Source organism: Leptonotus elevatus, chromosome 10, assembly GCF_054856555.1.
Source record: "Leptonotus elevatus isolate MCC_2025b chromosome 10, RoL_Lele_1.0, whole genome shotgun sequence".
Taxonomy (NCBI): Eukaryota; Metazoa; Chordata; class Actinopteri; order Syngnathiformes; family Syngnathidae; genus Leptonotus; species Leptonotus elevatus.
Window position 1 is genome coordinate 13,553,534 of NC_141248.1, and position 12,496 is coordinate 13,566,029.

Genomic DNA, 12,496 nt, shown 5'->3' on the forward strand with positions numbered 1-12,496 from the left:
AAAAGGCTCACAGGAACAGCTTAAACTTTATTTGGGGTCAATTGTGCGTGTTTAAATTGTGGCAGGTTAAATTAGATTATTGTATTTAATTCTGAACATTGTCAAAATGCTAGTTATAAGAGGGTGTGCACACTTATGCAACCACATTTAAATAATTTTTTACTCCCTCTGCCGATTTTTTGTCTTAATTCAGTTGAAAAGGTTTTGAAATGATTTGGTCTCATTTTCGACACCACAAAAACCTGCCATTTGAACAGGGGTGTGTAGACTTTTTATATCCACTTTAGCTCCATAGCCGAGAGTAGATGACCAACATTTCAAATGATAAAGTAATGGTTTGTTTACATGTAATTTAGTGACAGAAAGAAAGAAAAAACGATATAATCTCTCAAGCCCCGGTGACGGTCACACACAAAAAAAAGACTCCAAAACCAATGTAAGGTTTTTCAGATAAGTTTATTTGTACACAATAATTGAATCACTGTTCTGTGTTAAATATAAACTAAATCATGCTTAGGGCTACCAAAGCCCATCTCTCACGATCATTCTACAGATTTATTTATTTTTGATTGAGTTGCAAGCAAAAATGTGAGATTCAACACACAATCGTGACAAGAAGCAGTTTAGCAACGAATAAACAATTCTTCCAAAAGGAGCTTCAAGCTTTTAATTGTCACTTCCCGGTCGGTGTCCAGTTGAAGTTAACCGTCAAATTAAACATAAAACAATGATAAGTACACTTTGTGTATTTAAAGTGACCACATTGCTTACTTAGCTTTATGCTAACATATGCATATGCAATGCTCCCGCCTATGCTTAAGCAACAGATATTTGAACACAAAACGTGGAGCGACACATTAACACAGAGAATAACGAAACACGTAGGCATAAATAAATTCTTTGATTCTCTGTGAAAAACGACTAACTACTGTAGCATACTGAGTCGCTTTCTTTACTGTTCTTATTTTTGTGTGTGTATTTTACTGCCCCAGGTCGCCAAGTTGCACAAGCCAGAAGGACCCACAATGAAAGATGGTTTCAGATATGAGTGTTTGGAGTTAAACGTCTGGCCACGGAACAAACTGAACTGGTATCTCAAGACGCCACTGTGTTGGTTTTTAACTCATTCACTGCCATTGACGGCTATAGACGTCAAAAATTCATTTGAACTATTTCTATTAGTTTAACATTTTTTTCCACTTGTGTTAAGAGTATCAAACCCTAGAAAAAAATGTATTGTACATTTAGTACAGATATAAAATTTGTGATTAATCGTGAGTTAACTAGTGAAGTCATGCGATTAATTACGGAAACATTTTTAATCCCCTGACGCTCCTAATTCTTAATCTTTTCTTCTTTATTTTTTTTTTTTAATCTTAATTATTTATTTATTTTTATATAATTTTCTTCATCTTTTGTAAAAGAAAAGATTATTAAAAAATTAGGAACGTCAGGCGAATAAAATTTGTAATAACTAATTGCATGACTTCACTAGTTAACTCAATCTATCAATTTATTTCATTAATTTTTAAAAGAAAAGAGACAATAAAAAAGCTAAATTCAAGAATGAAAGGGGACAGAAAGAAGTAAAACTTGTTTTGTCTGCCCCTGATCAACAAAAAAACAACAACTCAGGATTAATCACAAATTTTATATCTGTACATTAAAAATTGTTTTCTATGTTTTCCTACTCTTGTTAACAAAAGTGGAAAAAAAAGTTAAACTAATAGAAATAGTTCAAATTAATTTTTGACGTCTATAACCGTCAATGGCAGTGAATGAGTTAATTGTGCAGGTGTCTGCTTAATGTTCTGCTATACTCGAGTGACACCATAACAAACCAACGGAACACGATTGCTTATGGAGACTTGTTTTTCTTTTCTGTCGCCTCACTCAGTCACAGTTGCCTTCTTTTTTGTGTTTGTCCAGCTTCCTGCATCTGGAACCACATGCAGGCCACTCACTCACGCTTGGCCGAGAGATGCTGTATTTAAAATATCACGTGTCACTGACAAATGATATCTTTCCAATCCGGAGAGACCGCGGAGGATTAGCATCTGCACGGGCCTGCTTCGCCGCCGCCCGCCTCTCCTCGCCCGCTTACCACCCTGACACGCGTTCTTCACTTGTCATGGGTGAGATTTTTGAAACTGGTGTAGAAGGCGCTGACCAGCGTGGCTTCGTCGTGCGTGGAGTCCTTGGGAAAGGAGCGGCGCTGGCACAGCGGCATCAGGAGCCTCCGAGGAAGCGGACCGCTGAAGAGGAGGTAGATGAGGGGGTTGGCACAGCTGTTGAGACTGGCCAGTAACATCAGGATGGTGAACGTGGCAGCTGTAACGACAACCGGACACAACATTAGATACACCTGCGGTCTAATGAGATTGGAGCATTATCTTAACTCTACAAATGTTGTTTTCTAGACACTAACATAGAGGTCTTCATGAAACCATGATATATTATTATGGATATAGTTTGCCGTGGTGTCAACTCATTTGATTTTTGAAGACTTTTGCCCAACTGTTTTGTCTTGCATGCACAAGCTTAACTCATTCGCTGCCATAGACGGTTATAGACGTCAAAAATTCATTTGAACTATTTCTATTCGTTTAACATTTGTTTTTACTTTTGTTTACAAGAGTATGAAAACCTAGAATTTTTTTTATTGTGCATTTAGAACAGTTATAAAATGTGTGATTAATCGTGAGTTAACTATTGAAGTCATGACATTAATTACGATTCAAAATGTTAATCGCCTGACGCCCCTAATTTTTAATCATCTTTTTTTTTTATTCATTCACTGCCGTTGACGGCTATTAACGTCAAAAATTAATTTGAACTATTTCTATTAGTTAAACATTTTTTGCCACTTTTGTTAAGAGTATGAAAACCTAGATTTTTTATTGTAATTAATTGCATGACTTCAATAGTTAACTCGCGATTAATCACAATGTTATATCTGTTCTAAATGTACAATAATTTTTTTTCTAGGTTTTCTTACTCTTGTTAATAAAAGTGGAAAACATTTTAAACTAATAGAAATTGTTTAAATGAATTTTTGACGTTAATGGCAGTGAATGATAGAAGCGCTAAATGGTGGCCGTGTCAGATAAAATTAGTAAATATTCATCAAAAAGAGGCTTTAATGTTTTTATTGCCAGCATGGGGCAACGTAGTCGGCAAATTCCGTGCGGACGGATAGCAAGTTAACCAAAAGAAAGACGCTGGCACATTGCGCTGGATACGTTTGTGCACAACGCCGTACTAATGGGAAATACATTTCAGAGGTAAAAAAAAAAAAAAGGGGGGGGTCATTTTTTTAAAATTGCCTGTGTTGATAGCACACCTTTTAGCAATACCCCAAAAAATCCCACCAACAATAAATCTCATAATAATTGGTTGGGAAATGACACTTTCAATGTCCATGCACTGGAAAGTTGCCCCTTCCAACATGGCCGCCACAAAGGAACGGCCGTTAGTGGGCTGCTGGATCGTGCTGGTTATAATCCTTTAAGTCGTAAAGTTTAAGGAGATATCACATTGAGCGGCGAAGGATGCAAGTTTTCACGAACATAGTGAATGTTGTTGTTTTTTGTCAGGGTTCTTTAAAGGTCCCAAACTATTTTATGGTTAATTGGGGTTTTCACCCCAGATGGGCGTGGCAATCAGTAGTACTGAACTTTTACTTTATATTAACTTTGGAGACTATGATTTTGATGTCAGTTGTTAGCTTAGGGAAAATCTGATGTATACATAAAGAACAAATAAAACATTTTGGTCACATTTTGAGTTTTGTTCAATTGTTGTGTTTGAGCTGAAAATGTCAGGGGAAATGTATTTGATAGTCATCATGAAGAATACTTGACATTTTGATCGTTTCACATTCTAAAATTATTAAAATAGCCTAATTGATGTTAGTTGATCTAATTGGAAACGTCGGAGGAAATGTGGAAACAGTAAATATTTCATTTGACTTTATTTTATTGTGTAGGAGTGGCACTTACTTTCTTTGGGTGCATTGGCGTCCCACACGGACCACAGCTGGACCGTGAAGAAGGGGGACCAGCACACCACGTAGGCCAGCACAATGACCACGGTCATCTTGAGGGTCTTTACCCTGGCTTTGGACATGCCGGCGGCGCCGCTGGCTCTGGGGGCCAGCGGACCGGCCAGGCCGCGCCGCACTCTGCGGCGCAGGTTCTGCTGGATGGCCCTGCAGATGCGCACTTGGCAGAAGACGAGCGTCATGACGGGCACCACGAAGATGACCGCGGTGGTCCACGTGATGTAGGTCTTTAACCCCCACGGCTGGACGAACTTGGCCCAGCAGTCGAACACGCCGGGCTCCACCTCCACCCGGGAGAAGATGAACACCTGTGGCAGGCTGCCCACCAGGGACACCCCCCACGCCGCGCACACTGACGCGTTCATGCGCCGGTGAGTCCGCTGGAATTTAACCATGGGGTTGCACACCGCCTGATACCGGTCCACCGTCATGGCCACGATCATGTAGGTGGACGAGAACATGCCCAGAACCTGCAGGTACTTCACCAGGCGGCACACCAGGTCCGGCCCGACGAACCTGTCCGTGATGTCCCACATGAGCTGCGGGCACACCTGGAAGAAAGTGACCACCAGGTCGGCCAGCGCCAGGTGGAAGACGAAGACGCGCATCCGGCTGATGTGCTTGCGCTGCCGCCACAGGACCAGCAGCAGGACGCCGTTCAGGACGGCGGCGCTGGAGAAGATGATGGCCAGCAGCGTGATCTCCACCCCGGCCAGGGTCTCGTTTCTCGGATCCGCCTGCTCGCTGTCGTTGACTGCCGGTGACATTTTTCCTCTGCCCGCCCGACGTGGAGGTATGTGACGAAATGCTCAGCTTGCACGCAAATATTGAAAAAGTCGCTGCACGAGTAGAATTAATTGTGTGGCAGCTTTTTGTTTCACTTCTGAAGTCAGAAGTGCAGACTGATGTGAGCTGGACTTGAATCATCAAGTGTGTGCGTCTTTGCGCAGGTTTATGTGACGCTAACACAAAGGGTGGAGCTTCCATTCGTATTCTGCATTTCACATTATTATTACCGGCAGCAACACATTCTAAATCGTAAACACGTTTCTACTTGACTTCTTTTTAAGCTACCGACCAGTTTTCTTTACTTGACTGCATCTTCTACCGTATGTAATACTGATCATAATAATGGTAAGAAAAGTCGACACACCCCTGTTCAAATGCCAGGTGGTTGTGATCTAAATAAATAAAATCATACATTTTTTTTCACCATAAATTTGACCTATGCATGACAAATGAAAAAAAAGAAAAAATAAATTTCAGAGAGAGAAATTAAAATAAACAACTGTTATAATGAGGTTGCATAAGTGTCCACTCCCTCTTATAACGGCGTTGTGGCTGTATTCCGAATCAACCAATCAATTGGAGTTACAAATTTGTATTTTATTTTATTTGATCCAATGTGGATATAAATCAGATAGGCCTATATGTATCTGATGCAACTATAGAACCATGTACCCCAAGTAAAGTTCTGCTGTTCTAGTAGACTTTTCCAGATTATTATTTTTTATTTTTTTGCGTTCTAGCAGAAGCCTAAAGGTTTTGTGCTAACACTGACTGCTATATGGAACTTTTCATAATTCCCTTCTCCTTGACTAACTACATTTTCACCAGGAATGCAAAGCATTTGCATTTGGGAGATTTCACGTGTGTTTTTATTCTTTGTAAGATTAAGCTTGTCTTGCCAGCTAACCCATTGCCCAGATTTATAAAAAAATAAATAAAAAATGGGTTGAGATAAGGCTGTATGATTCATAACATCCCCGTACTCATCACACCTCTTTGTGTGAAATGTTAGAATTCAAATTATGTTGTGCAGTTTCATTTCTATCATTTAATTCAACCATTCGTTTGCAACAATTTATACTGTTCTGAGATTCATGCACACATTTTTTTCAGCAAACACATTTGTATTTTTAGGTGTTTAACAGTAAGTTAAAAATGACTTAGGCAATTATGCAATGAGGGTAATGTTATGTCAAACAATAATATAAAAATTACATTAGAGCCATAAGAGATATTAAAAATACAATAGAGAGATCAACAGAAACTATTTTGTGACATCCTTAATACATTTATAATAATTGTGTTAAATACATTTAAAGAATGGACAAGAATAAAAATATATTGTGCAACATCAAATGTGAGGGAGGTCACCAGCATCATTCACAATGGTTGCATAAATTACAGATTTCAGATTCTATGTTAAATCGAGGCTAAGGACTTATAGTTTGATCAATTCAACTAAGAAGCGGGGAAATGTTGGTTTGGAAGCCAAAAGTTATTATTGTTTATGTATAAATATGTATACGATTTTTTTGTTTTGTTTTTATTGACATGATATTCAACTTGACTGTTGGAGCCATATTACAGTGTTCTGTTTTTCCTTCTCTGCGTGTGATTCCTGGGTTTGACCGCATGGTGGTGCATGTGGCCCCAGAAAATAATCGCCAGGTGTGTGTGAACCTTGGAGGCAAACAGTTTTTTGACCGTTGTCGTTGTATGTGGAAAGGATCGTGATGTGCTTTGGACATTAATGGAAAAGGATTGGGCTTTTTTGGAATTAGATTCTTTTTGACCACACGACTGAACATTTTTCGGTTTTTGTTTTTTGATGCAATGACGCGTTCTTGTTGCGTTGCGTTGTCGCGTTGAAGAGTTCTCACAACAAATATAGCGTCTTATTGGAAATGCTCCATATTGACAATTCAGTCACAAGTCATTTAGTATATAACAACAAATAAGAACCGACATAAGAAATATACATTCCAGTTGAGTGTTACATCATCGTTAACAAATATTGCACGTTAACGTAGAAAACTTTACAAAATAAATATAGACAAATTATTGACAGATTTCAAATAAAAAAATAGAATATATGTCAACATATTTTAACTTTTCTTGTTCATATTTGAGACACAATGTAGCATACTAGCAAACAAATACCTTAAAACATGGAGTCCCGTGGGTGGTATTTTATTTTGAAATAGCCTAGCCAGAACCATCAAAAAGCCCGAAACGCGTGACAATACCATCCACGGGTTACAATTCGGCTTTGTGAATATGAAATTTCCCTAACAGAATAAAACAATAATATTGCAAATTTATTTATCTCTGTACAAAACAAGTGATATTCCCCTCAATCGCCAGTCTCAGACCAGTGACGTCATGACGCCTTCGCCCAATCATAGGAAGGTAAAACGGATGTCACTTGACCTAACCGGAAAAGAAAAAGTTGTTGTTTTTTTTTAAGGCAGAAGCTGGTGGCGTTTGTCTTCGTCGTGTCTGTGTTTGTTTTCAGCGAAACAACTAGCGGATGTACTCAAGTAACAGACGTATGCTTTTTTTTTTTGTTCCTGTTAGCCTCCCGTTGCTAGTTAGCGTTTGCTAGAAACGGCCGGCCATAGTTCGAAAAGAAATTAGCAGTAGCGCTAACTCTCGAACAGCAACAATGTCGCAAGATGGAGCTGCGCCTCTGCCCCCGATTCGTTCCCAAAACACTCGCATTCCCATGAATTTTATATTCTGTAACCGCACTCCCCGAGTAGTCCGGCCACTGTGGATTGATTTCCGTGGGGAGCCACAGCCCTTCGACGATTTACAGCCCATGACGGGACGAATAATCAACACCTACGTCGGTAAGGTAACGCTTTCACAGCAGTGTTCAGAGAGTGGTGTGACTGATTGTAAAATAGATTATTTTTAAACCAGTAAAGCTGAATTGTAAGAAAAAAATCTGCAGGACACCTAACGTGTTGTTGTTGTTGTTGTTTTTTTATTAATGTGAACCCCACCAGGTCACCCATGGATATTCATAGATGTAGAGAATGATGACATGTTGAACGCGAACGGCAAAGCGGTCTTCATGGCTGCTGTGCCAGAAGATGAGGATGGTAGATATTCTCCAATTGTATACATCACTCTACCAGGTAGGTTTACAGTATGCACACAAGACACCAAAAGGGGGGGGGGACAACTCCAAAGAAAAGGCTAAACTTGTTTTCATCTGCTTTTTCTACACTTGAAGTAATTAAAATTATAAATCTGATTTTAAGATGACCTTAAACTAGAAACATGCTAATGATTCCAGTTCCAAGTATGTATTTAACTTACTTGCACGTGTCCAGTTTACAGCCTTAAGGACTTGGCCCTTCAGGTGGTCCGTCGCCTGGTACGGCCGGAGGACTACAGACGTTTAGAAATAGCGCGGTGCCTCATCGAAGAGCTGGAAGATTCGCCCACTTCGTCAAAACATCTACGGCGGTTGAATCAACGCGTAAAGCGGTATCTACGTCTACGCAACAGAATCCAAGGCGCCAGGGGGGGTAATTAAGATCACTCCCAGACTCGATGTCCGTAGCTCAGAAACATGGCAAATGGGTAGACTGACCTTTTTCTTTTCATTGTTGGATTGTTATACCACTAAATGAATTTCATAATACAAATCACAATATTTAAAGCACAACATCTGATAAAAAGGTGTATTCCATTTGTGTAGTTCTAGCATCCATTGGTGGTTCGTTTATTAGTACCGTTTAATTTTAATTATGAATGTTTTGGAAGTTATCACTGTCTCGTATAAATCAGTCATAGCAGCAAATATTTTTCAACATCTCCGTCAAAAAAACAACAACATTACTTTCGGCCCGCTTCAGTCAAACACAACATTGTGAACTACATAGACCAGGGGTGTCAAAACTTTTTCCTTTGAGGGCCACATACAGAATAATCGAAAGATACAAGGGCCACTTTGACATTGTCTGACTTTATTAAACAAGTCAAAATTGATATATCAATTAATTATGTACTATAGTTTAGCTGTTTTTTAGTTATCTTTAAACAGGACAGTTTGGGATTTTTCTTGATTTTGGGGTGGCCCATATCCCACAAGAATAGATCCGCCCCCGCCATGAACCATAGTCCACATTCAGAATCAAAGGAAGAGTAATCGGTAATAAAATGACAATTTTTAAAGCAGCATTTACTTGAGGAGCTTAGTTAATCATTAATGTGATATGTTCACAAATTAGACCTTGACGCAGACAGCGGAACATGGAGGAAAAAATGTTTGCTTCTGGAACTGAAATATCTGACTTCATGAATTAAATTACGAAGAGAAATATTTATATTTAAGATTTAAATTGTTTATTTGCATATCTTTCTCGAAAATGGGTGGTGGGCCGCAAATGGCCCCCGGGCCGTAGTTTGTAAATCTCTGAGAGAGACCATGATAGTTTGCGCCGCTGAGCCAATAGGCACATGACAATGACATGACCAAGCCAATTTCTTGGTCACTGCTGTTAATATGTACACCAATACAATATTGTGCTTTTTCTCCCAATAGGAGATTTTTTGTTTTTATACAATGTTGTGAGTTTTTTGTGTGTGTGTGTGTGTGTTTTTTTTTATTGCCAACCTCTCCGCGATATCTTGATATTTATCGTATTGTGATGTTTGGATATCATTACATCCCTACCGAACACATGAATATTTTTAACATTATATATGAACCGTTGCCGCCGGGGTTATGCTGTATCATTATTGCTTTGCTACTGTTATGTCGGAAGAAGTTTCATTACCAATGCGATGTTTGTCATGGCATTAATCTGCACCGCCTCTCACCATCTAACTTGATGGCGCTAAAGAGATGCTGCAAAGAGGAATGGGACACACTGTTTATAAAGTGCACCAAACTTACATATGTTGTTTTGTTTTTCCAAAATAACTTTTTTTTCTCCCCCCACATTGTCATTATGAAGTGTTGTATATATATAATTGATATAATTTCAGGAGGAGGATTAATACATTTTGGCATAGAGTGAATAAAAAAAATCTACACACGCTTGTTCAAATGTGAATTTTTTTGTGAAATAAAAACAATGAGACATTGTACTTAAATGTCAGTTTGAAACGAATTAGGACCTGTCATTTTACATGCGAGCCAGATGTTATGACATGTAAGCACTTATGACAATGCATGGGTTTAATATATTTTATTACTTTGTTTAAAATGACTGAGTATGTGTTGATGATGAGGCAACATTGTGAAATGTTTAGATGTGATTCACCGGGTTAGCATTTTGTACTTGAACAAGAACATCACACACAGTACAATATGTTTTGCTGACAGCTACCGTTGCACTTACGTACTCCCATGAAGGGAGCAATTCTTACGAAGGAAATACCATTATTGGATGAATTTTCCGATACCTTGTATGGGGTGCTTTTTTTGATGTCATATATGGGTGGACCTTCGGATGTATGCTATAAAAAAAAAAAAGAAGGCATTTGGGGAACTTCAGAGGATTTTTACGACAACCATTGGCCTCAGCAAATTTCGAAGAAAATGTATATAGGAAATGTAGTCATTATTTGCAGCTGTTTAGCAGGTTGAAATAGAAAAATAGACTAGCCCATGTTTCAGATCGGAGACTCCTAAAATATTCGCACTTAGGCAGAATAGGAGAGGGAAATGTTGCTGAGTGAAAAGAAAAAACATCAAATTAATTTTAAGTATTTTCTCCAATGTATAGTCCAGTTTGCTTACATTTGTGGATTAAGCGGATTAGCTACCCGATTTATTTCACCCAAAAGGATCACAGTTCTTCAACTACATAAAAATCGCTTTATCAACCTGTAGCAGACTTGTACTTATGCCCCCCGCCTCAGAAAATAAATTAATATATTATTCATAAACTGTGGACGTGGCGGGGAATGTTAGATTGTAGCCAATCAAGATTTTCTGCTAACTGACTGCTAATTGAAATTGCTCATAATTCCTTTCGCCTCATCGGACTTTTCCGAGTTTAAACCAGGAAGTGTGTACGAAGTCGGAAAAAAAGGACCCCCGACTGACGGACTTCAAGTGACGTCACTCTACAATGGCGCCCTTATTGGAAACACAGACCGTGAATGATAAAACACAATTAACTCGAGTATAAAACTAGATAGCTTTCTTCATTCATAAATATTCGACATGACGTCACATAACACACGTACGTGACATTATGCCGCTTTCTCTTCGCATGAAATTATACGGTGAAATACAGAACTGTAAGGGATGCTTATGAAATAAGATACTGTTAGAGTAGACAATATTAAGTATTGTACTCTTTGCGTGTTCAATTAACTGAATGGTGAGATCCTTGTGAAGAAGTCCCTTTGCAAAGGTATTAATTACCAGAAGCTTCTGATTCACATAAGACAAGTCACCCAAGCAGTGCTCTGTTCAAATGTGTTCTTTCTCTCCAGCCCACATCGTTATTTATTCACAAAGAGGATTCATAAAAAGGTCAGCCCACAACACACCTGGTTACAACTGAATGAATACAAGAGAATCCGTTCCCATGGGTATAAATCAGATTAGAAAAAATACAATAATAATAAGCCTGACTCCCTTCCGACACAGCAGAATCCCCGGGACCTCCCTTTAGATTACGAATGAATAGACAGACCCGTTGCTCTTTCTCATGAAAGTAACACAGATAAGAATATAGGTCTATTCATACAGCCATACTGAGTTAACTAAATCTAAAACGGCTAAAATATAATTTAAAACTAAAAAACAATGTTAATAACTCATCAATACAAACAATAAATGAAGCAACATTGCGATTAGGTAAGTTTGCTGGAGGTCAAAAGGAGTTTTAAGGACCAAAATTAAAAACAATTGGTCACTACCCGCCATTTTGTTTTTTTTCTTTTGCCTCGAACACTTTCAGGGAAAAAACAATATATATATATATATATATAGAGAGAGAGAGAGAGAGAGATATCCGACTTCCGACCATCTTCGAATGTAGCATAAGTTCCTAGTTGTAAATAAATAAAAACAGTCCCAAAATATGATGCTGCCACCGCCATGCTTTACTGCAAGCAAACATACCTTTTGGAATTCTCGCTGAAAAAAAGTTTAACCTTAGTTTCATTTGATCATAACAAAATAGGATAGCTCCAAATCACTCACTGTATTTTATGTTTATAAAGAACAACAGCAGGGGGGTAAAATCGTTACTTTTATAGGTAGTGAGAAAGGGGCCTGTGTAAACAAACAATTAATGACAGGGTTGTGCAGTGGGCAGCTTTCTGCTGCTTTGGGAGCAGTTGAGTAAATTGCAACGCTTAGCCATTGTAGGGAGGAAATACAGAGGCTCATTCACACCACCTTCCCATATACTGAAGCCAACCAGAATCGAACCGGGGAACGTTGAAGACTAAACTGTCCATAAGTGTCAGTGAGAATGGTTGTTTGTCTGAGTTTGCAAGGGTAGTGTTGCAAATAGTGTTGCTGGACGAAAACTAAAAAAGCTGCGACTCACATACAGTAGGTCAAATAATTGTTGACACTTTTTTTTTCATCTATCATTGTCTCCATGCTAGTTTTACGTCCTGTGACCTTTATCCAGCAGGTCAGCAACATAAAACACAGAC

The 12,496-nt window shown here is 38.7% G+C and overlaps 2 protein-coding genes across 2 annotated transcripts; one reads left to right on the forward strand and one right to left on the reverse strand.

Moving 5' to 3' along the window:
* Window positions 1-1,913: 1,913 nt before the first annotated feature.
* LOC147167175 (oxytocin receptor-like) lies at window positions 1,914-4,830 on the reverse strand. Its single transcript, XM_086086859.1, has 2 exons — window positions 4,002-4,830; window positions 1,914-2,331 (listed from the first exon to the last, which is right to left on the reverse strand). Exons 1-2 carry the CDS (start codon window positions 4,828-4,830, stop codon window positions 2,123-2,125), a joined length of 1,038 nt encoding a protein of 345 aa, XP_085942985.1. The 3' UTR covers window positions 1,914-2,122.
* Window positions 4,831-7,286: 2,456 nt separating this feature from the next.
* Window positions 7,287-9,907, forward strand: vhl (von Hippel-Lindau tumor suppressor). The gene is made up of 3 exons (XM_086085962.1): window positions 7,287-7,704; window positions 7,864-7,995; window positions 8,194-9,907. The coding sequence occupies exons 1-3, from the start codon at window positions 7,518-7,520 to the stop codon at window positions 8,397-8,399; spliced, it is 525 nt and encodes a 174-aa protein (XP_085942088.1). The 5' UTR covers window positions 7,287-7,517; the 3' UTR covers window positions 8,400-9,907.
* The last annotated feature ends 2,589 nt before the right edge of the window (window positions 9,908-12,496 follow it).

What these genes read in the sequence shown, in the direction of transcription:
- LOC147167175 (XM_086086859.1), bottom strand. Translation starts at nt 4,830, where the DNA reads ATGTCACCGGCAGTCAACGACAGCGAGCAGGCGGATCCGAGAAACGAG. An exon ending in CGCCAATGCACCCAAAGAAA is followed by an intron (nt 2,332 to 4,001) that starts GTAAGTGCCACT and finishes TTGTCGTTACAG; the next exon opens with CTGCCACGTTCACCATCCTG.
- vhl (XM_086085962.1), top strand. Translation starts at nt 7,518, where the DNA reads ATGTCGCAAGATGGAGCTGCGCCTCTGCCCCCGATTCGTTCCCAAAAC. An exon ending in AATAATCAACACCTACGTCG is followed by an intron (nt 7,705 to 7,863) that starts GTAAGGTAACGC and finishes GAACCCCACCAG; the next exon opens with GTCACCCATGGATATTCATA. An exon ending in TGTATACATCACTCTACCAG is followed by an intron (nt 7,996 to 8,193) that starts GTAGGTTTACAG and finishes GCACGTGTCCAG; the next exon opens with TTTACAGCCTTAAGGACTTG.